The sequence below is a fragment of the Prosopis cineraria genome, unplaced genomic scaffold, assembly GCF_029017545.1.
Source record: "Prosopis cineraria cultivar Desert tree isolate PC_DT_omini unplaced genomic scaffold, ASM2901754v1 PC7, whole genome shotgun sequence".
Lineage (NCBI taxonomy): Eukaryota > Viridiplantae > Streptophyta > Magnoliopsida > Fabales > Fabaceae > Prosopis > Prosopis cineraria.
In genome coordinates this window covers 34,714,140-34,741,263 of record NW_026555338.1, presented here as the reverse complement: position 1 = coordinate 34,741,263, position 27,124 = coordinate 34,714,140, and the positions used below count along the sequence as shown (strand labels likewise).

General features: G+C 34.3%; 4 protein-coding genes across 9 annotated transcripts; all 4 read right to left on the bottom strand.

Annotated features, from left to right (window-relative positions):
* Window positions 1–280: 280 nt before the first annotated feature.
* LOC129316328 (protein trichome birefringence-like 39) lies at window positions 281–3,816 on the bottom strand. Its single transcript, XM_054960691.1, has 5 exons — window positions 3,459–3,816; window positions 3,175–3,346; window positions 1,474–1,649; window positions 1,227–1,385; window positions 281–1,147 (listed from the first exon to the last, which is right to left on the bottom strand). The coding sequence occupies exons 1-5, from the start codon at window positions 3,755–3,757 to the stop codon at window positions 859–861; spliced, it is 1,095 nt and encodes a 364-aa protein (XP_054816666.1). The 5' UTR covers window positions 3,758–3,816; the 3' UTR covers window positions 281–858.
* A 7,667-nt stretch (window positions 3,817–11,483) lies between these two features.
* On the bottom strand, window positions 11,484–16,306 carry LOC129316164 (uncharacterized). Of its 6 annotated transcripts, none has more exons than XM_054960464.1 (5): window positions 15,922–16,306; window positions 15,053–15,187; window positions 13,990–14,683; window positions 12,074–12,228; window positions 11,484–11,978 (listed from the first exon to the last, which is right to left on the bottom strand). In XM_054960464.1, the coding sequence occupies exons 2-5, from the start codon at window positions 15,146–15,148 to the stop codon at window positions 11,787–11,789; spliced, it is 1,137 nt and encodes a 378-aa protein (XP_054816439.1). In that variant the 5' UTR covers window positions 15,149–15,187; window positions 15,922–16,306; the 3' UTR covers window positions 11,484–11,786. The 6 variants fall into 6 exon arrangements, with proteins under 6 accessions (XP_054816439.1, XP_054816437.1, XP_054816436.1 ...); XM_054960462.1 differs by having other exon boundaries at window positions 11,484–11,984; window positions 15,053–15,279; window positions 15,922–16,299; XM_054960461.1 differs by having other exon boundaries at window positions 11,484–11,984; window positions 15,053–15,221; window positions 15,922–16,299.
* A 2,150-nt stretch (window positions 16,307–18,456) lies between these two features.
* Window positions 18,457–22,230, bottom strand: LOC129316888 (uncharacterized protein At1g03900). The gene is made up of 8 exons (XM_054961269.1): window positions 21,900–22,230; window positions 21,468–21,499; window positions 21,067–21,167; window positions 20,897–20,969; window positions 20,783–20,814; window positions 19,315–19,405; window positions 19,043–19,157; window positions 18,457–18,920 (listed from the first exon to the last, which is right to left on the bottom strand). Exons 1-8 carry the CDS (start codon window positions 22,011–22,013, stop codon window positions 18,627–18,629), a joined length of 852 nt encoding a protein of 283 aa, XP_054817244.1. The 5' UTR covers window positions 22,014–22,230; the 3' UTR covers window positions 18,457–18,626.
* A 603-nt stretch (window positions 22,231–22,833) lies between these two features.
* Window positions 22,834–24,358, bottom strand: LOC129316865 (transcription factor bHLH30-like). The gene is made up of 2 exons (XM_054961233.1): window positions 23,894–24,358; window positions 22,834–23,798 (listed from the first exon to the last, which is right to left on the bottom strand). The coding sequence occupies exons 1-2, from the start codon at window positions 24,215–24,217 to the stop codon at window positions 23,325–23,327; spliced, it is 798 nt and encodes a 265-aa protein (XP_054817208.1). The 5' UTR covers window positions 24,218–24,358; the 3' UTR covers window positions 22,834–23,324.
* Between the last annotated feature and the right edge of the window lie 2,766 nt (window positions 24,359–27,124).

The following is a 27,124-nucleotide window of genomic DNA, read 5'->3' as shown; positions in this document are numbered from 1 at the left end:
ATCTATAATTAAAAAATATACTAATTGAAGCTTTGAAATTTTTGTAAACATATATTTCATTTCATGAAAGCATCAGGAGAACTGCGCATAGATAAACTCATGGGTTTCTTGGGTATTTGCTATTATACTATTATTGTTTACTCAAAATATATTAAAAAATGTATCATGCATAAAATATTTTTTTTTTGTTTTCATTTAATTGTTTGTTTATTTATTTTTTCACGGAGTTTATCAAACGGAAATGACCATGTTGAAGAACAACAAGAGAGATACAAGAGGGTATTAAAGTTTGCAATTCCATCTCACCAGGGCCTGGGATCAAAGCCTATAATCGAAGTTTACCAAATGGACAAATCGAAAGCCCAAACATGATGGACCATGGAGGCTCAGAAGACTACGTGTGAGAAAACAAACAGCTTGCCCGTCATCGTCACTGGCATTTTGAATGCAAAAGTATACCTTCATCATTGTTGTTTCACTTTCACAGCGTACAAATATAGCAGAACCACAAATGATAGTCCTATTTTTTTTCTAAGGAAAAAAAAAAACAGTAGAAATGATAGATCCATAGGAAGGAATAAGGATATTGGCGACTCTTGCACTGCATCCCCAGAATTTGAACCGCGTGCCTTGCTTTCTTGATGATGAATTTTTCTTGTCGCAGCCTGAGTTTTTGTTCATGTACAGAGTTCAGGCAAGTCATTCCCAAATATGTTGAGAAGCCAGAGACAAGCAAATAATCTAAATCTGATAAATTAGACGATCACTAATCCCATTTTATTGGACAAAGCCACGAGCAGATGAATGGATAATGGAAAACAATGGGTTTTCCTGAAACGAGGAAAGAGGAAAGAAAGATCAGGCGAAGAGAGTAGCATGGAGAAGAACATTCCAGGTATCAGGGAGGCCCGGAAGACACCAGTGGCTGCAATCTGCCAGCATGACTCCACTGTAAGCTTCAGGGTGGGCGTCTTTCCTGTACTGAGACAGCGTCGTGACGTCCAGAAAATACACCGGCTTCTTCACCCTCCCCAGCACCTTGTTCACCACCACCCACGCCATCGGCGTCCCCTCCGGATACTCCAACCCGAAGAATGGTTGCTTCTCCTCCATGCACGACCTTGTCGGCTCGTTCCAGTATCTCCCCCTGATCACATTACTCTACATATCAGATTCGGACTCTCCCAGAGTTCATTGATATTAGATGTCAGATATCAAGGGCTTACTCGTAATGAACTGGTGAAATCCCCAGGAAGAAGACCTTTGTTTGGGAAGGATTGACGTTGAGGTTGACCCATCTGGCCCAAGTGGTGAGCCCCTTGTAGAATGCGATCATGCGGTTCATGTCTTTGTACAGCTTGTGTCGGTCTTGAATATAATCAAACCTGGAAGCCCAGGATTTGGTGTTAGCAAAAGCAGTAAAACATGAGTTGAGTTAAACAAAGGTCGAGTAATGAAGGACAGGAGGAATACGGTTGGGCGGAGCCGGTGTGAGTCCACCAGTGCCAGGTGTTGAAGACGAGGACGTCCATGCCCCTCCAAGCGTCACCGCTTTTAATGGAGTCAAGCTTCAGCACTCTTCCCTCTTTCTCCCTGTCCAGATCCACCAAGTATGGCGTTCTGTACAGAAATAGACTCAGTCCATAGTCCTGCAAATTTCACCACCCACCCCACACCACACCACATCATCAGCTCAAAATATTTGGTTTATCATATCATCAACTTATCATTTGAATTAATTGATATAAAAAATATCCCATTTTAAAAAATATAAATTAAATTTATAGTTGTGAACATAAAATAAATATATTTTGATAAAAATAATTAATATTGTTTTAAGGGATGATATTTTTTAGTAACCTTAATTAACATCTACATTCCGATCCCTATCAAAGTTACGATCCTGATAACTTCGTTAGCCGTTTCTATGGTCTTCTCTGGATTAATTGCCTTTAGAGTCAGTCAGTTCTAATCTTTGTCATTAAATTATTTTGAAATGTTCGTGTAAGCGACAAAAAGTATTGCAAAGCAAACCATTACCCACGGGGTTGTAAGGAGAAAAAATAGCAGAAAGAGTCTTCGTCGTCTGCAACAAGTGGTCCTAAATTTGACACTTCCCTGTTTACTCACTGACCCTTCACTGGCGAAGCCGTGCAAGAAGCAAAGTGCGTCTAACTTGCACTACGTGTGGTCCCTATTCTCATGTCATTATACGCTAACGCCGCATATTACACGCTTCAACACTCCAACATTACCTTTGGCTCAAAAAAAAAAAAAAAAACACTCCAACATTATCAAATCAATCTTACCTCTGATTTATTTATTTATTTATTTATTTATTTTACATTGAATCTTGTTCTATCATTCTCCCAAAAAGGAGCGAAAGGGGCGAAAAAAGAAGCAAACAAGATCCACTTGAACAGCTTCATACACGCTCACGCTCTCTTTCAAAGGATTGTTTTGGATTTATAAGAAAGATGTTTATCTAATTATCATCAATCATTATATTTACAGGAACGCGCATCAATGATCATCATCAACAGGAGATGGGGCTCTCTTCAATGTCTATGTTTCACTCATGACTCAGTTACCCTACCAGCGCGATATGGAGCGCAAAACTTACAGGTCCAGCATCAATTATTGCTGTTCCAGACATTCGGGTCGTAAAGTTTCTTTATAAAGCAAATGGTGAGGTCACACAAATCAGAAAAGTTCGACGATTTCTGTATCGAGATATGGTTTTTTGAAGCAAGCTGTGTGAATTTTGCAGGATAAGGTCCCTCCTCTGACCATAACCAGAACAAGTCATTTTTTTCTTCATGCTCTATGATCAAATCTTTCAAAACTATGAAAGCACGTTTAAGTTTTCTGATACAATATGTCAGAAACATTTATTGAGTGTTGATCAAATTATTTAACTTAACAGTAATTACACGCTTCCTGCAAAAGGAAAAGCCTCCCAACTTTACTTAGATCATTTGTTTGCTTTGCAGGAACATGCCAAAAAACAAACTCCACAGGGATTTATTGAGCTCGATATTCACCGACTTATACCAAACAGATTCAAAAAACAGAGAGAAAATGACGAAACTTGCATGGGCAACGCCACCAAAACAGCAATCATTTCATTTTAAGAGTTTGAAATTTTCGAAAAACGAGAAAGCAAAGACTAACCTCGAATGTGACCGAAGAGAGAACGCCTTTCTGTCCAGTGGAGGTCCTGGAGTTTGGTACCCAAGAGTGAATCATACAAGCCAGAGAATTGAACTGGTTCAAGCTCAATGAATCGCCCACAAACATAATTTTCTTCCCCCTGTATTTCTCCAAGAAATTCAAAGCATTGAACCTGCACAAAAGCTCGTACCAATTGAAAACCAAACATGAGACTCTGATACAGAAACAAGCACACAACAAATCCTGTAGTACCTACATGTGATTTCAAGTAAGATAGTAAATACCTTGGCAACGGACAAGAAAATGGCTGCCATCTGTATTTCTGATACTGAGTATCGGGGCGACCATGCTTCTGGCAGTTGAACTGGCGATCTATGAAAGGACAGGAATAAGGGTTGTAGAGAGGATACGAAGCGTCGTAAACCCATTTCCCGCGGAACCAATTGCATCGACCGCTTGCGAGCTCTCTGGGTCTGATGTTGGTTGCATTACCGAAGGAGGAATCCAAGTCCTTTGCTTTTGTTCGGTGGGCAAACAGAGCGAGAAACAGAGAGAGAAACAGAACACGTAGCAAGAAACCCATTTCTTGGGTTTCGAGAAGAAATTTGTCCAATACAAAAAGACTGGCAGCGTGCTCAGAGTTGTCCAACGTAAGGCCTTATGTATAAATGTGTATGGGACACAGAAGCATGGGAGGTCGGTATGTAAGGGGTCCACAAAGCGAAGAGCGAACAGAGCACTTTTTTTTTTCTTTCCTATTTTAATATTCTCACTCTGTTGGCACAGTAAGTGGAACTTCACTTAAAAAACAGGTTCTTGTCTGGACTGGAAACCACGAGCATGTGGGGTTGATCCAATCCTTGATCTGAAATCATGATAAGCTTGATTCAAAAATAATGGCCGCATTTCCTTCACCTAGAGGTACATGATATAAAACTGTTCAAAGTGGATGTGAATTTCTGGTGGGTAATGGGTGATTTAAATTATATAAACAAGTAAAGCAAGTTCTCGAAAGTTAGAAAGTAAGATCAAGTATGGACATTTAGAGAAAATATATGATTTAGTCTAGTTCCCTTCAGCGTCCCTTGTACTTCGATTCATCCACTTGTTGCAGTTTTAACTTTTTGTGCGGTGGCTGCTGTGAGTTTAATCTCAGTTAGGTCATTTTAGGTCTCCTCGGATAACGATGGTTTAAAATGAATACTGTGTAATATTATTCAGTTTTTTTTATAAGTTATTTTTATTAATTTCATCAATATTAATATAAAAAAGAATAAAAATTTTAAAATTTTAAATACACTCATATAAAATAAATTTAAATAGTGATGTCATTTTATTTTTTTTATTTATTAAGAATAATTTTAAAAATATCTTTCAAATATTATTTAAAAAGTCACACTGTAACTTATAAATAAAATTAAATAAACTTTAAAAAATGTGCCTTATAAATAGGATTGAAGTGAATATTTAGTCACTATATGGAACATTATTTCGATAATTAGTGGAAGTCTATTTTGATCCTTAATGAAAGTCACTTTCTCTCACTTATTTCATTTAAAAATGTAAAATATTTTTAATCAAATCTCACCCATCAATAAAGTATTTATCTACTTTCAAACCAACCATATCTTTTTATATTTATTCCTATTAAATACCCTATAATAAATATAAAGTTATTATCAATAAGTAAACTTTTGGAAAAAGGACAATGATTACACCTCAAAAGATTTAAAATATTTTATATTTTTAAATATTTAACTCTTCAAAAAATATCTTATATTTTTTAATGAGAAGTATTTTATGTAATTTTTATGCACATTTTTTTTAAAATACTCTTAGGTTCCAAAAAGAAGTGCAACATTTTTATTTTCAAGAAAATTCTTTTCATATGTTAATTTATTTTTATTTGAACTTAAGGGCAAAAATAAAAGGTGATTTAATTTTAAGACAATTTTATTACTCTCTCTATTCTAAATTATAAAACAACTTTAAAGGTATTTCAGAGTTTTAAAATATAAAACAATCAAACAAAAATAAAATTTTATTAATAATACTTTTTAATATTATTCTTGAAATAAAGAGAGAATTGAAGTGATTATAAAATTAAAATTGTTTCAAATAAAGGGTATTTTTAAAACTTTTATTTTTATTTTAAAAAAATAAATTTATAAAATATTATTATTAAATTTCATTGGTAGGTTAATTAAAAATAATTTATATACATAGGAACAGATAAAGAGAGAAAGAACACCGTGATTGACCGGCAATTTTGAGGTTGTTGTTTCGTGAGCCTGCTTTGATTTCTTTTGCATAAAAAATGGGGGAGTTGAGCGTGCGGCGCAGGATATGGCTCTTCACCTTCAGTTGCAAACTGTTGAAAAATAATCTGCGGCGAAAGGTTGATCGGTGTGAGACTTTTTTTTTTTTTGTTTATTATAAAGTATTTTTTAAAAAACCTTACTTAATTTAATAACATCTTGAATAACTTTTATATTTTTTAATTATATTCCTACTTCATTTATTATTATTTTTAAAAAAATATGTATTAAAATTTTAATTATTATTATCAAGGCTTTTAATTTATATATAATATTTAATTCTAATATAAATAAAAAGATGTAGACATATTTAAAAATTTAAGGTTTCAATTGATATTATTTATAAACTATAAATGAGTTAACTATAATTATATTGTGGTTCAAGAGGGAGTAAACTTTACAAATAAGGATATTAAATGGAGGAGTACTCATTACATAAGATATAAGTAATGGATAAATCTTTCATGTTATGCACCTGATAAGCCAACCTATTAGTACAAGAGTGTGCCCTTTCAAGCAAATTGTCATATATAGGTTATTGATAAATCTTTCATTAACTGATCCTTGATCTCAACGAGAATTTTAATCAAAGGATGGTTTCTTTTAATCAAGGCACAGGGAAAATCATAAGATTTGATTGTGCAGAGTGAAACCTATATGAGAAATTGGCTAAGGGATTTGAGTGTTGTTTGAATAATAATGTAGGACAAGTCCGATAATTAAAGCGACATACAGACATGATGAAGCTTTTTTCTTGAAATCAAACTTTATGATTTTTTTTTTATGCTGTAAAAGGTTGATTAGTTTATAAGATAGGAATTTGGATAATTCATACCTAATAATGTAAAATAGAGCTTAGCTTGCAAGCAGATGGCTTCATGGTAGAGAAATGAAGTCTGCGACTGCAACTTCCAAGTCAAAATCTGCAGGAAGCATCCCTCTCTCTCTCTCTCTTTGTCCCCTTTAATATAATATCTGTTAACACGTTTGGAATATTTTGGTCCCTTTAAAAATGGGGTAGAAAAAAGAGGAAAAGAACAAAAGCAGAGGGGCCAGAAGATTAAATGGATGGTGACGAGTGACCTGACCTCCATGTTTTTATTCCGTTGAAGCTTTAGAGCACTTACCAATAACTGAACTCTAGCACCCCCACCAACCATATGACTTGAAAATTACAATTTCCAAAGTCAAAAGAGTGAGTTGTCCCTCACCCTATTTCAAATCATTAATAAAAAAAATTACTTTAAATTAAATTTGATACGCGCGCAAACACATGGACATAGATGCATGCACATGCAAATTTATAAGTATTTTGTACGTAGCAGCAGAATAACAGATCAGGGGAGAGTATTATATGGTAATAATGAACATATTCACGTGGAAAAGAAAATTGAAGCAAAGGAGCCAACAATTGCAAAATTGAGTTCATGGACTTGGTATGATCTGGAGATTCTAATCAGCGCCGTTGACGAAGAAAACGAGTGTAATAATTAGGGCGTACAAAGGAGAAAAAGATGAGTGCCACTCGTGGAAATTAAATATGCATGATCACAAAAATTATATTCCGTGACCAATAACTTGCAAATTTTGCAATCAAGGGTCTGCAAAAGGAATCTTTTAATTGGTGTTTGTAAGAAAAATAAAATGTCAAGGTTATTCGTTACAAATTTTGTCAAATTTAAATCTCTAGAATGTTGCTTCGGCCCCAATTTTTAAAATAATTTTAATAAAATTATGCATACTAAAAAAATTTATTGAATATACTTAAAAAATTTATTTAAAAAAATAAAAATAAAAATTTTAAAAAATACTCTTCATTTAATAATTTGGGAGAGGATATGATAATAAGAAAAGGTTAATAATACTCCCTCCATTTTAAATTATAATACACTTTTAAAGGTGATTCAACATTTTAAAATACAAGACACTTTGATTAATGATATTTTTTAATATTACCGCTCTCATATCTTTTCTCTCCTTAACATTTTTTTCACGTATGGAGTATTAAATGAATGACATTTTTTAAAGTTTATATTTTTATTTTGAAGAAATAAGAATGTAAAATATATTTAATTGGTATATATGATTTTTCTTAAAAGTGTCATATAAATTGGGAAAAATGAAATATAAAAGCATATTTAATGAGGGGTAAGATTTATTCTCTTCGTTAAAAAATGTAAGGTATTTTTAATTGAATTTCACCCCCAATAAAGTAGTCATTTACTTTTCAACTAACCCTATCTTTTTATATTTATTTCTATTAAACACCCTACAATAAATATAAAATCATTATCAATAAGGACACTTTTGAAAAAAAAAAGGTAATAATTACACTTCAAAAGACAAAAAATGTCTTACATTTTTTGATATCTAACTTTTCAAAAAATGTCTTATATTTTTTAATGGAGGGAGTATGTATTTAGTATTATATATTTAATACACTTATATCCAATCAAATTATAATAAGTGGATGTTAATATGTTAATAAAATTAATATCAAAAATTTATTACAGAATAAATAATCTATAAAAGATTCATATATTTTTATTTAATGAGAAACAAGCATATTAAATATGTAAAGCTAAATATATAAGCCTTCCCTATAATGAAACTTTATTTTTATTAAATTATCTTATATTTTAAAATGTGAAATCATTTTCAAAATTATTTTATAAATTGAAACGGAAAGAGTATGATTTTTAATGATTTTAACAATTATGAGTTTGGAGGATGTGGATTGAGTGATTTGAAAGACAAAAAAACTCATGAGAGGTGTATGATTAGCAGGTTTTGATTAATCAATTCTCAAGACAAGGGCCCTTGAAATGGTGGGATGGTTAGTTATGGAGATCAGGGTTTAGTGTTGATGAAGCAATGGACCATGAAGGTGCCTGCTAGGACAAGACTGCAATAATGTCCAATGTTTTAGAAATAGAAGTGGGTAGGGACATTGTTTTGTTTGTGTGGAACACATTAAATTCCATTTCATTGCTACTTGTGGATCATTATTCATATATCCGGACCCCGCCAGTCAAAACTACAAAATTAAACAAATTGTTTTTTTCCCACCGGATCATTCAGAAGGCCCAAAAACTGACGAGTGGAAATTGATGCAGCGTGGGGTCGATCATTGAGAGGTGTGAATCACAAAATAGTGTTTTTCTCGCTCTCACTTGCCAACTTGTGAAGTGACCAGTTTCTTTCACTGTTTTCTTTAATTTCCATATTTTATTAATTTGTCCTCACACTTCCACACACCCTTGACGCCATCAAACTTTGAAATATTGACATTAATAATATCATATCGTTTTATTCTAATTTGAGTAAAAAAATTACTTTTTATATAATTACTCATTTTTTACGGGTCGAGGCGATGGCAAAGCTCTCATAATAAATATTTAACATAATTAAATATTCAAGATTTAAATATGAGATCATTAATTAAGCTAAAAAATAGTTTTATTCTAATGATAACAATGCACTTATACCACTGATTACTCGATCACTTATAAAGTTACATTTTTATATTACACATGCTGAATAATCATTTGATTCTGAAATTCGGAGTAAGTTTTTAATCCAACCATCACCCTCATCGTTTACGTTACAAAATAAGACGTGTACTTATGTACTCACATTTTTCTCCTTTAATTTATTTTCCAATGTGGGGCCAGAAATGGATTTTGCTTAGATTGTATATCAAGTCGCATTAATTACTAATCCATACTCACTTGCCAAGTTCTTTCAATGGTCTACAAATTTCTGCAATATTGGCTTTCGAATAATACTATTTTGATTCTTAATATGAGATGAAATTGACAAATTTAGTGCTTATTAAAAAATGTTAGTTAAGTATAACTTATAACCCTAAAAATATATAAAAAAAGTGTAACTTTCTAATTTCATCCTTCTTTTTAATTAATGATCTTAATAAATTAATGTTTAGAAATTCAAATAATAATAATAAATAAATAAATAAGGAGTAAAATTGAAATATAGTATTAATTACTTTAATTTCATTTTATATTTAGAAAAAAAATTTTAAACTTGATCTTATAATTGGGGGTGGAGAGGGTAGCATGATTTGGCTCATATTGCAGATCTATGCTTTTACTTGCTTCATATATGGATTGCTTGCGTCTTCCTCTCTGACACACTTTCTATTATTTCCAAACATTAATTGCGTCAAAATAATTTTTTCCCTTGAGAAAGTAAATGAAAGAAATTATTTATCATACAAGTCAAAAAAATTGGCTAGCTAATTGCGCATGATAAAATTATATAAATTGAAATTAAAGCTTTTGCACCAAACACATGCTAAGACAATGAGTAGACAGAAGGGAATATCATTACTAACTTCTGACCACTTTATTAAGTTTGAGCCATCTAAGCATTTTTGCACTCCATTCTTAATTATCCATACCTACCTCATAAAATCTCATTACTTGCTTGTGGGTTTTCTCTCAATATCCTACCCATTCCTCAATTACTTGTCTTTCTAATGAGTATGCTATAATTTTAAAGTCATGTATAAAATACAACAAACACTATTAAAATGACCTTCTTGTAGGTCCTGTTTGCCTTGTGGGTTGCCGTCTTTATTGAAGGAAGCCATCAAAAGCAAGCAGACTTTGTGGGTTGTTAATTTGATTATAACGAAGGAAAGGAATAGGTGCTTAACGCACTTGTGTTCGTCTACTGCCAAAAGGTGGACAGAGAATGTGGCTATCTTTGTTTTCAAGATAATCCTATTTCAAGTTGGGCTCTGTGGGTCATGCCTACCAAAAAAGCCTGGCCCATCTCTGTTTCTGGTGGACTTTCAGCACAAGTTGCTTGCCAAACGATAAAATTCTTGGATACTTTTCTTTATTCTCCATGCTTTGCATCTTCTTGTCTATTTCCTTTTGAAATTTCATAAGTCAATAATGGCCGGCTTTGTCCATCATCATAGCTCCATTGAAACAAGACTCTATGTTCTTCTACTTAGTTTAAAGGTTGAAAATTGATGATTTTTGAAAAATAATTAAAAATAAAATACTCAAATAAGGTTAGGTGTTCAAGTATTTCTCAAACACGAAGAAAAATAAAAGACCTTATTGATCAAGTAATATTGACACGAATTGATGCAAACATAGCTTTGTTTAATCCTTTTTTCTTACACACATATGTACATAAACAAAATTTTCAAACTATTTACAAAGATAAAATGTGAATGGTGACGTAAGAGGTTCAAACCATTTTATTTTATTTCTACTTTTTTTAAAAGGAAGGAAGAAAATGTTGGGGATATTGTAGGCCTGCACCTGCTAAACATTTTCTGCTTTGACTATTGCAGGCCTCTCGGCTCGTGCGCTCACGTTTTCACTATCAGGTCTGTATGAGAGAGCAGGCAATCTTTTGGCGAATAACTTGATTGACCAAAATAGTATGATTGACATTTCATCCAAAAAGCAAAGTATGATTGGCCAATGACGTGCTTCTCGTTTATTTTTGAAACTGGACACAATTAAGTCTCACTTGCACCACTACTTGCTGCAAGAGAAAGTGTCATCGAGTCTTACAAGCGTTATAAGTATCTGCTCGAACACTATTTTCTTATTATCCAGCAAGCTAAGCAATTTTAAGTCCGTATTTTCGTATCATCTAACTTTGCCTAAAAATAGATACCTACTTTCTTGCACAATATCAACCATTAGGAACACACTCCCCGCTTAAGTATCAGAAAGCTATGAGCCTGCGCACATATGGTCCTTCCACGAGAATTTTCTGTTTACAGAAGTTCTAAAGTTTAATCCTCGCGTCAATGGTCCTCATAATCTCCCAGAGAGTTCAAGCTGATAACATTGCCATCCCATTTCAATTGCGTGCAACCACAGGAAATAGAAATGCAATAACACGGCTCTTCCATTGCGTCCAAAATTAAAAATTCTAGATTCAATAGCAAACGGGATGAAGGGGCATGCAATTGGCACTAGCAAGCACAGACAGAGAGACAGAGAACGTAGATACATAAATTGCATTTCATCATTTAAATGTTATATAATGGGTAGATGGAACTCCTCTTTGGATGTTCTCATAAAATGGCCAAATTAAGGCTTCCCTTCTCTTACTTTCCCTTCTTAAGAAAGCAAAATAAAAGAAAAGGAAGCGTGGCTGGAGAGCCGTTTAGAGGCAGCATAGATATAAACAAACATTGAACCCATCACAGCTCTACCAGGACTAAGCGAGGAGTGGATGTAAAAGTACTGCATTAGTGGAAATATATGTGCATGCATGACTTTGTCACAGTGATGCTTAAAGAACCTCCCACTCAAATTCAGTGATATTTGGAAGAATTGGTTTCTTATGATTCTCCTCTGCAGAAGCTGCATCTGAAACCTCCACACACTCTCCTTTGCCTTTGCCTCTGTTCCCATGCCATACTGCAAGCTGCTCATACTCTTGCTTCCTTCCAGACTTCTTACCTAAGCTAAAGACTCGCCTCATCTTTTTCTTCAAACAATAAATGATAGTAACAATCAGTTCAAGAAGAATATTCTTCTAGAGAAGAGGGGGAGTGGGGAGGGAGTGGGAGAGAGTACCTTGTTAGTCTTTAGATGATCTCCAGCCATGGGGATTAATCTGAGTTCATCTCCACTCACCATTACACAAGACTGCTCAAGCTTCTGCTCATCACCTTTTTCCATGGCTTCAGGGTCCTTTTCTATCATAACATCAATATCGAAATTCCACCCATCTGGAATTCCTTGAAATATTACTACTAGATATCGTGGCATAAGAAAAATATGCAACCAAATAACTTCATGTCTGTTTAAATATGCATGCATGTAAAACACGTTATAAGAAATTAGTCAGCATTCAAAGAATTATTTTTCAGAATGAAATCGCTGGTGATCACATCAAACACCTAAGTAGGTACATCTTATAAATGCACCCGACTTATAAAACTGGTGCGCCCTCATAATTATGCAAGTGATAAAATTTAGCAGAGCTGCCTAAAGAAAATTCAGCCACGTCCGTCTTTATAACTGCCTCAGCAATTTGACACACCTATCTGTGAGCCCTCCCAAATCATTGTCCTATTTCTCAGCACGCAGAGATGGCACTCAGGCTGGGATTGCTGGTGACTAAATAATGTCCAATGGAGGAAAGTTTTAGTGGGCATCATATCTCATAGCACCGTTAGTAGATGACACGATAGAATGTAAACATAACAGAAGATGCTGGATTTGTCCGGAACGTTGGTAGGTGTTTGTAAACAAATTATGTCAACCCTCTGACTAGGGTCGAGTTAGAATCCAATTGCAAGATATGGGACTTGAGTCCCAAATTAGAAACGTGGGATTTTGATGTGAGATTTATAGACTTTGGGCTCTCCAATGTTACAAGCTAGTTTTCAGGGAGTGTTTAAAGAGTTGAGGCAAAACTTCCTTTATCTGACTGAGCTAAATATTATGTTTAAATAATGTAGACAGAGGAAATTTGAGTGAGTTGAATGCTTTATTTGATGTGTCTAAGGTACATTCTTAGAAATGGACTCACCGTTCACAAGAGAATAACGTAAGTTGTTCAAAGAAAGTCGCAATCTTTGTCTTTTTTCTTTCAGAATGTGAAGCAGGACAGACTAGTAAAACTACCATTATTTTGGCCCTAAAGCCTGTGCCTCACTTATAAAACATTGACTCCAACGTAAGACAATCAATCCTCATCCGATTCCACTTCCAGGAAGGAATCCACATATGAACACGAATTTTTATTTTTATTTTTTAAATGATGATATAGCTCTCTAGAGAATCCATCCAAAGTATGCCCGTGATGCTGTGTGCAGGCACAGGTCTTAAACACACTCTTTGTCTCCCTAGCTTTCTAAAAATTCCAGTGTGCTGCCCTAATTTTAAATCAGATGAAGCTCTCCTATACTAAGAGTGACACAGCTTTGTGGTTCCACCTGAATGTTTTTGAACTACAATCCCAATGCTGCATTGATTGCTACTGAATCAGATGATGTTGCTCTACCTTTCATATCAGATGTAACAGAGGGGCAAAGCTTAAAACTTCTAAGAAGGCTTTAGTATCTATCTTTTACACTCAGAAGAATATAAACAAAACAAATAAATTGATGAATAAAATAACAAAACTAGAAAATTCCTGTCGAATTCTCAGTTGCTACTGAGTGAGAATTATTATTATTATATTCATGCACCATAAGAAAGAACAACCAGACCAGCAATAAGATATAATTCCAGAAATTCAACAAAAGGAGGTCCATATAATGAACTAAATAAGTACTCCTGAGGAATACGCTTTAAGAACTGGATGAGATAGAATGACAGTGCTATAAGAACAATAATCAGACTGTAATTCTGTTTTCATGGTAGAAAATAAAATAAACAATACACTTTAATAGTTACATCAGAAGCCAATACCGAGCAACCAGCAACAAGGAGGAGAAATGTGAGGAGAGGGAAGAAAAGAAAGCATCTGCAAGGATACTCACCATTTAGTTCTCCAGACTGGACACCGGAGGAAGAAGGACTCACATTCATCTCTTTTCCTTCAGCAGGTTTAGGATCAAACATTGGAAGATCAGGGATCTCTTCAGAACTTTCATTTTCACTGCAACAATCGGAAACCAAGTCTGACATTTTTACTTCAGCTGGAGATTGATTTGAAATGCTGGCTGCAGGACAACAAGGCACTTCATGATTTTCACTTAAAATTTTACTGGACAACGGCCTGCATGTTTCTGTTTCTGTTTCAGTTGAAGAGATTCCATCCATTGTCCTGGTTAGAGCAAGGTTTGATCTGATATTTGTACTCCTAACACGTTGTCTTGCACGTGAATGGAAGTTGTTCGCTTTGAAAGAGTTGCCAGGAGCTGATGTCAATAAAACATCAGTGTCACAAGATTTTTCGTATGATGTAGCGCAGGTGACATCTTTATCAATAACATGATTGATCCTTAAATCCTTCCTTACATGCTTGATATCAACCTTTGAAGGTCTTTCTTTGGGACCCATAATTGACTTCTTATGGACCTCAACATTAGTGCCTTCATCTATAGGAAAATCAGACACTACTCTTTCATCCAAATCACAAGGGGGCAGCAAATCTTGCATGACGTCTGCATAGAATTTTTTAACACTTTCCCCAACAGTCTGCACCTGATTCTCTAGGTACTTAATGGTGTCCTATCGCAAAAGGAAAAAGAAAAAGAAAGAAGAAAAGGAGTTGGATTTGATACTGTAAATTCATGGCAGGGAAGCAAACCAGCAGCTTGAAAAAACAATTCAACAGCTACTGCTAAAAAAGTTCAAATACATAGAACTAAGCTGTCTTAAAGGTTACATTAAACTCCCATAACAATTATAATCACCATACTAATGAGTAATAACAATTATAGAAAGAATACCACAGATATCTAGCCAAATATGACGAAAAGGTACACCTTCACCAATATTAGAGGAGAGGCATATATTTTAAATTAAGTTTCTAATGACATTTATTACATGAACTCACTAGCCTGCTTGAGGAAAGCTAAATGGACAACAAACGCGTACCTCATATATCATTTCTTCCGCTTCCAGGCACATATTTTCAAACTTCTGGTATATATTCCCAACCCAAGTTATGCCTTTTACTTCCATTGTGATCATAATAACCTTGCTGGAATTATGAATAAGGTTATAATCCTCCTGTTTGAACCTTAAAACGTTATAACCTGACTGCCTTCAAGATACCAATGCGCACACACGATATAATTATATTTATGTTTTCAATAGCGAGGCTGAAGTGATGTAGAACGGCATTGATCAGGGAGTATTTTACAATTTCCAAAAATATAGAATGGCTTGCAGATAAATTCAGTCCTAGAACACGTTCAGATTCAAGAAATATTCTTTTAAACCCAGGTAATATTTTTAAAAAAAATAATAATTAATCATGTGAAACTCAAAACCCCAACCTCCCAATCCCAGTTCCTACCAACCAACAACTTTGCGAGCCCATAATGTTATCTTCTGAAGTCTAAACCAAACCAAACCTTTCATGCAATTTACCAAAAAAATCCCGAATTTTTTTACTTCTTTTTTTCTTGAGCAGACAGTCGAGACTGAAAACATCCTCTCCCCGCCTTAATAAAAAGTACAAACAAAAGGCTACAAGAGAACATTTCCTTAATCAAAAGTGTCATGGAAAGGCTAGGGTAAAAGTTTAACTTTGCCTAAGAACAGCTAAAATTAATATAAAAGACCCCACCAAAATTCAATCAAAAAACAAAAAGGCATACATACAGCCCCATTAAAACCAGAAAAAGAAGGAAATTGTGCTCAGAAAACAAAACCCAGTTCCGATATTATTATCCGATAACCTAAAAGATGAAAATGATTAAAAGCACAGGGTTTTATTTCATAGAAAGTTCAGAACTTACTTGCTCGGAACGTCCAACAAAGCCAAGCCGAAGGAGTCCTATCCAACTCAATTAAGCCTTTAAAGGGACTGAAGACTCGAAATTTAATCCGATAACAGAAGTGGAAAGGGAAAAAAAATATATCTATATATATACACACACGTATAGATATTCAGATTAGGACTGAGGAGGCGGTCTCCGAGGAGAGAAGGAAAGGAAACGTATGGAGTGAAGACTCAGCTTGGGGAGCGTATTATAGCCATACGATTGACACGTGGATTCCGATTCCTAGTCATCTCGGCTCATCCAGCCACTCGTCGCTCACTTTTCCGGTGTGTGGGTCCCGCTTCCTCATTGGTTTCATGATTCTAGAATTCAGCTTTTCGGGTTTTTTGTTTTTCCGTCGGCCAATTTTGGAACGGTGGGACCTATTTTAACGGTGGATAAATCAATCCATGAGGTGGTGTTGTTATATTGACAAGCTTTCCATCTATTTTCTCCACCTGGTTAGTATTGTCATAAGGTTCTTCAGTTTTTATTCGGTTTCCTTTTTAATCCTTTATTGCTATATCAAGTTTAATTTACGTTCAATACATTTCTCTTTTTTAAAAAAATCACTATTTAGTTGTAGTAATTTGTAAATCATTGACGAAAGTAATGCGCCACTCTTCAAGATAGTTGAAGATCATGTGACTGAGGTAATTAACAAATAGAAAAGGGATTCACCCCAAAAAAAAAAAAAACGAAAAAACAAATAGAGAAGGTAGTTGCAGAATGGTTGCTGGTTTATTTTTCCGCTGTTACTGAATGGGCTGGCATTTATGGATGACAGTTACTCAAATCTAAATTAAAATATGGTGGTATGCATGATACTATTACGATACCGAATCTTCAACAGATTCGCTGGAGCCAACACAAAATAAACTCGCAGCACTGTGAAAATTAATCTTTTACTGAAATTGTGAGACTAAGAAAGATAGTAGTGGTTTATACAAATAATAATAAGATGCAAAAAACAAAGGTAAGTAAAAGGAAGGAGATAGATTGTTGTTTATAATCTTGATTGAAGCCAGAAATTTCGCTTTCAACAAATCATAGATTGGGTATCTATTATTGGTTAACCGTTTGCCTTGTGTGAAAAATCAAGTTCACCTTATTTATAATAGAGCGAGATGTCAATTCATATATAGATCCGAAAGCATACCTGATTTTAGGTAAGCTTTTTGTGGATCTGATGTTTTGATTCCATAACCTTGTTCATGTATACTAACTTAACGTGGCCTCGTTCACCTTACTGATTGTCCCATGAATTCTTAACCAATCAATATTTGAGCCCAACGTTACTCACTCCATTCGTAACCTATAAAAAGTTAGATTTTGTGGTTTTGGTTTGGCGAGAAAATGAGTCACGCCATGGTGACTGCAATACTATTGAGGGAAAATTCTCTTTTAGGTCCAGTGAAAGTTGAAACCTTTGTTTGTTCTGGTTTGTTCATTCATTTGTCAGTCATCATATTCGTACATTGAAAATATACTGGATGGGGAAATGACAGTTCCTGATTATTTAGTTCATCAAAGCATGTTGTATTCAATGTGTTATTGTTATTGAAATCTCTATATACGATGGCTGTAATATTATTTTAACCTTCATTAATCCCTATTAATTTCTCATAAACCCTGTGCATTGCTATTGCAGCGGATATTTTCTATTTATACCAGAATGATTTGTGACATAAACCGTGTATAAAAATTGTAATAACAAAAATATATAAGCGAAACATACTTTTATTTTTTAAGAAGAAAATAGCAAGTTCATAACTTCATGTATAAGAAAGTGGATCCGCATCTGCAATTATCCACGTGTAGTCTAACTTGAAAGCAAGAAACTTGTATAATCCTATTTCATATTCTTCAAGTTTTCAACTTTTTAACGTTACTTACAATCAAGCTTATATGTTTCGATTATTAGGTTCTTCCGCCTCCTCAAATATCAATCCCAATAAAAAAAAACAATTCCTTTATTTAAAAAAAATTAATTTCACGGACAAATCATTCCAAATTTGATTTATGAGGAAAAGCCGTGCTCCATGAAATGAAATGGATATGCATATTCTTATAAGCTCTCACTATTCTTCTATCATCTTTTTTTTTTGACTGAAATTCTTCTATCATCTTTAAGGAACAAATAAACACATGAATAATTGGTAATAAAATAAATATATCAATATATTTATTAACTTGACTCCACGGTCCCTCGTCGACTCTCCTCCGGTACTGGGTTATCCAATATCCACCAGGTTGGATAAAGAGCACCGATAGGCGTGATACGGATAGCTTTTACGTACGGCTACGACAAGGCATGTTGCTCGTCCGCTTCCACAGTTTGTCTTGTAATCTAGCTTTCTGTTTCCTTATGCCTTTGTTCATCGTCAACGATTCATGGGTGGGAACGACTCCACAAAACCACAGTAAACGATCAATTTGACACCTCCGTAATAAAAAACGAAACCAAATATATGGATGGATCCTGGGAAACTTTGTTTGCTATTAGAAGGATAAGACAAAAAGATACGCGCCTTCAATATCTGAGCTCAATCATATTTGGAGTTATGTACCGAAAAACAATACCTCAATTTTACACATTCCTTGTAATCATCAAACACTCACAACGTACAAGATAAAGGTCAAAGTGCTGGGACACAGACATGTTAGAGTGGTAAACAAGGTTAACCAGCTGTTTGAAAATCGCCAAAATCATCATCTGGTGTATCCTGCGTGCTCTGATTTTCTGGAAACTTCGGGTGTTCTTGTTCTTCTTTGTCTATTTTAGGCGTCTCGTCTCTAGGACTTTTCTCGGCACTGAAATTTGTCGGAGACTTCTGCAGGGAAGTAGGAGATGCTGGGGGAGGTGGGGGCGGTAACTTGATGCTCAGTTTAGATTCTTTTGTATTACACTTTTCTTCTGAGGTGCTGTTCTGACCCTGCTCAGGCAACTTGGATTTTACATTGTGGCCACTTTTCTGCAGACAACAACAAAGGATCTCATATTGATCACGATACTTAATAAAGAAAGACTGCACCTGAATAACCAACGGAAAATGATTCCAACACATTGTATCAAAAAAGAAAATGATTCCAATACATTAGTCTTAATTTGCAGTTTGAGAGTCTCTCCTTCTTTTAAACTGTAATCAATTGAGGAAATTTGCTGGAAATGTTGTTCCATCTCTTCTGCTTCTTTCTTTTTGTTTAGATATCTTTAAAATAATTTAGGGAAATACATGCCCTCCTTTTTATGAGAAACAGTGCAAGGTATCTATTTCCAATGCCACTTACTCTGAGAAAAAAAAAATGCATGAAAAGATACCAGGTAAATCAGATAGATAAGAAGAATTATAAATATGTTAAGGATACTTCATATGGTCATGCAAGGCAGCTTGAAAGTCATAAGCCTCTGTTCTTTCTCGGAATCCTATACCAATGAAGGCATGCCGAAGACGGCCACCTACAAGATTTCCAATTATTAAGGATCAAATTTGAAAAGTAATATGAAACTCAAAGGAGCATAGAGAAATATTGCATTGGATTATGTGGAGTCAAAGCTCACAAGTCTTTCAACTACTATGACAAAAGACAAAAGGTACACTTCTGCAAGCCAAATTTGCAGGGGCTAAAAATAATAAATTGAGAGATCAACAACAATGATAAATAAATTGAGAGAGAAAATGGTTAAAAAATGCTAATGTCACTTACATATTCTGAGTAGCCTTTCACAACGAGGATGCATGACCGATTCAATCAATATAAATGAAACAAAACTAAAAGACAGCTCAGAATTATTATGAACACCTATTTGCAAGCTACTAGCTAAGGTAAAAGGAAATCCCAACCATCATGGAGAAATTCTCTGCTAGTCAAAAAGGAATTTGTTGACCATTCTAATTCAAGTCAGGCGCCAATCCCAGTCTGTTGTCTGCGGGATGCAGACCACAGAATTCACAGTAACCACTAAGACATTTCGTTCTCTGGACATTCTTATAAGTTCTAAACTCAAATCACTTACCTGTAATGAATTTTAAAGATTACACATGCAAAGATGTCTGGTTTCTGAATCTCAAAATATTGATCATTGTCAAGCCATATGTCAACTAATTCAAAAGGGCTCGAAAGAGAATGCTCATATTTGGACCCACAATCTTAAAATAACGTCAACAAGTTCATGTACCATTCATGAGTTTCATGATCATAATAATAAAAGTTACTTGGATACTGTAAGTGCATCTCTGGACTATGGGCAAACAACTCAATACCTTCCTCCTATTAAAGTTATATTTATAACCTACCCAGAATTAGTGCCACCCCTTCACAAAACTTATATCTAAGGTAAGAAGTCACATCTTTATAAAGTATCGGATGGGGCAGCTTTGAGGAATGTTTCAGAAAAATGCTAGCGAGTCCTTGTCTGGAAACCCTCTTAGATGGAATCCCATCTTCTATTTAAAGCATCAGATAGAGCAGCTTCCAGCAATGCTTCAGAAATATGCAAGCAAGTATTTTCCCAGAAACCATCTTGCGGGTCAATATTTCTGCAGAATAAGCTAAATTCTTGATAATTCTTATGATAATTTTTCTGTCTGCTTTGAGCTGTGAGGAAAAGGAAATCACTGAAATGATTGAAAATGATACCGCTGTAGTTTGTTGAACTTCAATTCAAAAATCTTATCCAAAAGGTTCTTATGTTACTATGTTATGTTTTCTTTCTTCTTCTCCTCCCACTTTTGTTGCTTTTATTTCTTTTAGAAGGATATATTTTCCTCCTCAGCTCTTGCACAGTGCGAAAGAAGAAAAAGAAGCAAGTCAAAATTTAGATATCAGGGCTCACCTATGTTCTCTTCTATGCGAAGAACAAAATATCTGCAAAATTGAAGCATTAAGCATCAAGAAGCAGAAAATGACATGATTACAACTCAAAGAAAATAACAACAGCCTTACATACCTACTGCTGTCAATAACAGGCTCCACAGGATGCGGCTCTCCATTTCTTAAAAATGCCCGAGCATATAGTTCACCTAATTAAATAAAACATTTTTAAATGTAGTAACACCAAAAGAAATGAAAGAGGAATTAAATGTAAGATCTATCAAGGCACCTCAAATATAATCTTACCTGTTTTCTTATCTTCAAGTTTTATAATGCATAGTTCTCCCTTGCTAAGGACTTTCAATGTCCCTTCCCATGCCCATTTGTTCACATCCCATTCATCAGCCCTGAAATAATTTCGCAAGCATATATTGATATATAGGGTAATTGTTCAATTAGCAGTGGAAGCATTGAGTCACTAAACTATAAAGAGTTTAAACTCAATTGCTTCCCAGAAGACACTTTTACAAATGTCTCGAAAGAAATATAGCGTCATCAGATGAAAATTCCCAGGCGCTGAAAATTTTGGCTTTTTTCCAAGCAAGTGCACATTGGTAGAAACTTTAAAGTTATGCCAAATAATTGGCATAGCCAACAGATCACAAGTATAGTAGATCAGGAATCATAATTTAAAGTTAACCAGAAACCTGTAAGAAGCTGCGCTCTTCCTGGGGGGAATCTGCATACATTGGAGTAACCGTCAGCTACACATTACAGATATTATAAAATTCAAGATTTCAAGCCATCTATCTCATTATGACAGTAAATTTAATTAATAAAAAATCTCAAAATGTATTGCCACCATACTTTTTGAATTGGCTTAAGCTTTATGAAATAATACCATTTCAATTCGACAAAAATACATGAGAGGGCGATGGGGATATGATGCAGATTTTGATTCTGAGCTCAAATGTCAAACTTGATCCTTTGAACTCTCATTTCATCGAAAATTTATTTTTCATTGACCAATCACAATCTTTCACCTACACTACTAAATTCTGAACAAACACTGAACAAGCTTGAAATTGCAAGATATTCTCAATCTTTTTGTTTTCAAAGATGATCTGAGTTATACTTACTATATAGACGTAACATTCAGACACTTGAAAGAGAACGAGCTCTATGGCCTCATCAATCTGTTCGCTTTCGTCCCCAATTTTCTGAATGTCAGATTTCTTCTCTTCCTGCGCCATGATTGACGGAAAGAGAGAGAAAGAGACTGCAGATTTAAAGGCACTGAGTAGAACAACAGATAAATTAGAGGAAGGGATTGGCGGAAGGAATCGAATTATGTTGAAATGGGTTAAGAGTTTGTATCGACAGCGAGAAGACTCGACAGAACGAAGGCTTGTCTCAGTTTCCTTCCCTTAGGCAGAAACGACGCAGCACCCCAGCGCTTCTGCGTCAGAGCAATAACGGCCGTAGGATGATAATACTTTAGGAATACAAGGTTCTACAATGACCTGATGGGTCCCTTGGTGTGGCTGGAGAGTTTTTTTCTGTTTTTTTTTTTTTTAATCAATTGGGCTATACTTAGTGTATTACTTTAATTTGTTGATAAAAAAAACCCCTCCAGACTAGAAGAGAGGGTATCAATAATTAATTTATAATTTTTTAAAAAATATTATTTGTATCAATAATATCCTTATTAAATATAAATATTTGGATAATAATAATTAAAATTTTAATATATTATTTTTTAAAAAAATAATAAATAAAATAAGGGTATAATTAAAAATAATAATTATTTATAAAATTTATCAAATACCTTATATTTTGAATAAAGTAAGGCTTCTAAAAAAATGCCTCATATTATGGTGGGAGTATATAACTTTAATTTTAAGGAAAAAATTCAAAATAAATACAAGAATGAATGAAAAAATAATAACAACAAGATTAAAGCTAATATATGCCACACTATTTATATGTTATTATTAATATGATTTTTTATAGTTTTATATCATAGTATATTGATAATAATAAATAAATAATTCAAAAATACAAAAAATTGAGATAATATGCTTGGAAAAATAGAAATATATACTAAATAAATTTTACTGTAATACTACCCTTAGCACATATATTTCTTCCTAAAAATTAATATGAATTAATTTACATAAATTTCTCAATGATTTTCAGCTTTGAATTAACAAAAAAGGCATAATTGCAAATTTGCAATATAGCTTGAATTCTGTTTATTAATTCACAGTTAAAAAACGAAAAAAAAAAATTGTGGACATAAAAATTTAAATGCTCTACATCTATTATTCACACATAAACGATCACGTTATAGATTCGTCTTCGCATAAGGACATGTGCAGGTCAGGAGGAGCAGTACGCAGTAAAGCAAGATTTTTCATTTCAGTGTATCTATATATAATCAAGTTTACATGGCAGTAACTCAGTAAGGCACATGACATGTATCTTCAATCAATCAGTTGTTCGCAACCAGACATACTCATGCTTAAGGAGCTATAAAATTCCCCCCATGGACTTAGTAAGCCTCACCAGAATTCTCCCAGAGATGATGAATTGAATATAGAAATCCTCCTTCTCTTTCTGATTCCCACGAGGTCCTGTGAAGCAGAGAATCTATCAACCACGGACTTGAGAGCTTGATGAACAGAACCAGCAAGAAACTGACGGTACTCAGAATCTTCAACGTTGTGCTCTTTGCAGCTTATTATCACAAACACGTTCTTCATCCTCCCTCCCAAGGTTGCAATTTCTGCCCTCATTATCATAAGATGAAGAGCATCAAGTGCTTGTCTTATATCAGACAGTAGCCCAGGTTTATATTCACAACACAGAGATGCCTTAATTGAATAAGGAAAACCATTGGAACCTTCCTCTTGTTCTTCAACTCTAATCTCATCACTGTCCTTTGGTATCATTAAGCCTTCACAAGCCTGTTCTGCATTCCCTTTCAGCTCTTTCAAATGCCTGATCACCTCAGCCAGTAATGATGCTTTGTCCATCTATGGGTTCATGCCACAGAAAACAATGACTCAGATTAAAAAAATATTTCAGTGAAGAAACTGATGGTATAGAAGGCAATATTGAAGTGACTAACCTTGTTAGCACCTGGAATTACGGTGCGAAGAGTATCAAGATGAGCATTGATCCTTGCTCTTCTCCTGCGTTCTGCCTCGCTATGGTTCTTCAAAGCTTCGATGCTTCTCTCAGAGGGCAAGCCCTTGTTTCGTTCTCTGACAGAAGCCTCCACGAGCTCACCTATCTGGTTATCCAAAACCAGAGAAGAAGATGAAGTAAATCCACTTTCTATAACGCCAGAATTAGCAGTAAAACCAAGACTGGTTCTCTGTGAGGCATTCCCACAAATGCCCGAGCTCCAGTCAAAACCTTCCATTATTTTGCTCCTTTCTGTGAGTTCCATTACAAGAACAAGGCAAGACTGTGCCTGCGAGAAGAATTTAATGAAGAAATGGGACTGATTTCTTGCTTGCCATATTGGGTTTGGACTGGAAGATGTAGTGAAGTGGAGAATCAGAGGGAGTCAGAGAGGATCAGGAAAGTACTATATTTCCTGTTTAGGTGAGGTAAGCCAGAAGTGCTCGGTCTTAAGTAGCACAAATTTTTCGTCTCATTCGTTTTAAATTATAAGTGTAAATGTAACTAAAGTACAAATTGCTGTCTCGTGGGTGCAACTCTGCAAGATGAAATCTCAACGGGAGGATGAGCAAATGACATTTAAATCACAAAATATCAGTTTAATGAAAATTTTAGGCCCTCGTGAAATTTTAAATTTCAGTCTTCAATTGCAAGTTAAGTATTTAAATTTTAAATGAAATTACTCTTAACTAAAAACTAAAATTTTTATTTACAACTATCTCAATCAATATTTTTGTTCGTAAATTATTTTTAAAAAAAGATTATTAAAATTTTAACTGTCTTTAAATTGACATGTGGAGACGTAAATGTAATTATTAATGTCTTAATCCTCTTGTCTCTTGAAATATTGTTTACTCAAGTTTAGCCTAATCTTTTCTTTCTTCACTGTTTTTAAACAGCACGCCCACATAAATGGCATATTCTCTTGCGTGGAAATTGGAACATCAGATTCAAGACAATCAATCCCTGCCAAAACCAAACACTATAATAATTCTCTATAAAACTACATTAACGATGCATATAGTAGAATGAATGGAAACAGGCTCAAGAGTTGAACGACGCGTAGGATTTTTGCTTTTAAATTTTTATTTAACTTAGTGATCCATGTGAGGTCTAGATTTTATAATAGCAAGTATCAAAGTTTCGCCCTTTATTGTTAGTCAAGATCTCGGTCAATATAATCAAACAAATCCTGTTCACATTCATCCGACAAGCCAGTCCAGAAAATTAGTGCTTAAAATAAGTGCTCTCTCTTCGATGTCGGGCAAGCAAATGTTGATTTACGGAAAATTTAGGATAAGTTTGTTTGATTCTGCAAATAAAAGCAATGAGAAAAGGCAGCGTTTTTAACTAAAAAAAGATAATTTTTATAGGATACTTGTTATACTCTTGTAATCCATATTCAGGGGGTGTTTTGCACATAGTTTTATGTGAAGTTATAAGAATGAATTCTTAACATTTTTTTTTTGTTTTTTTAAGGATTTTATGCACCAAACGTACTCTTGTTTATAATTATATACGGGCTTCACACACATCCACACGTATAACATCCATAGGCGGCACTACACACTGGACTCAGGAAAAATTGCAAGGAGGATTTACATGTTCTAATATTTTACACCCCTTGATTTAAATATTTTGCATCCCTTAATCTGATTTTAAAGATGTTTGGATTTTAAAAAAAAAAATTATCCTCCATTAGGAATAATATTACCAGTTGCCACAACAACAGTTAAAAAAGCTTTTTCTATTATGAAATTTGTGAAAAATCGGTTGCAGAATGTAGGGAAGATCTATTTATGATGAATAATTATCTAGCAACTTATATTGAAAAAGATATTTTCTTTAACATCGATAATAAAAATAATTACTTAATGATTTCATGACATGAAACCACGTAGGGTACTATATATTTGTTAAAATTATTAAGTTATTTTTAAATTATTAAATTTTGAAATGTTGCACCCCATAACTCAAGGTCTTGACACCGCCATTGATAACATCAATCCCTTATTACTTGAGACTAGAGTAGAACGTATAAGTGATGATATAACAGGATTTTGTTTTATCAAACAATTTCTTGCGCTTCGAATTCTCTATAATAATGACTGAGCCAAAATTAGGAGGAAAGAACACGGATGAGGGTTAAGTCTAATAAAAATAAAATATCACTCATAATATAGTGAACTAAAATTAGAAAGAGATAGTCACACTTATTATCCAGCTGCACTCTAACAGATTAAGTCAAATAAAATGATACATGCGCGCATAAAAAATAAGGGGGAACGGAGGAAAAAGAAAACCATATTTTGGTGTTGATGATTCATCAGTGTAAGATAAGCATGAGCTTTTGGGAATTTACATAACCCCAGCAAGCTTTTCTTACATTACTCAACCACCCACTGAGATCAATGGCTTCGGGTCGTGACAAAAGACTAATGAATAATGACAAACGATGATTTATAGCACATTGGGAAGAGAATCTTCAATATCTTACATTATATACGAAGAGATTGAGAGAGAGAGGGAGGGAGGGAGGGAAGTAGGTGGGAAGTGGGTGGTTCCTTGGGAGTAAGAAGGTGATAGGCATAGCAACATGAAAACAACAAATGGGGCGATGGGGGATCTAAGGAGATCTCAGAAAAGGAGTTGTTAATTGAGGATGTCTGGATTTGTGTCTCTTCCACGTCTGCAACGCACACTCTTCTTGAATTTTCTTTTGGAATCATGCCCTTGCCCACAAACTACTCGGAAAACGTGTCTGCCTTTTATTTATTTATTTTTAAACATTTGAAGATGTTGAGCATTCCTGTCATGTTCATGACATGCAAGGGCCACTTTTGGATTCATTCCACCCTTTTCGCTAATCACCCTTACCTGTAATGTTTATTGTTTAATCTTGTCATGTTCCTGATTCGTTCTCATCAAATTAATTACAAACATCATTCTGGAGGTCGCGTATTATTTATGTAACTATTGTTATTATACCCGTTAACCTTTGGAATTTTAATTCTAAAGTAGGTCATTTAAGCTCAATCCTGTACCTGTACACACACACACACACACAAACACACACACTATATAACTGGAAGCTCAATCACATAGCATAGCATCCTATTTATAAAATATTCACTACATTATTTTATTTTTTGATATGAAATCAAATGCTACA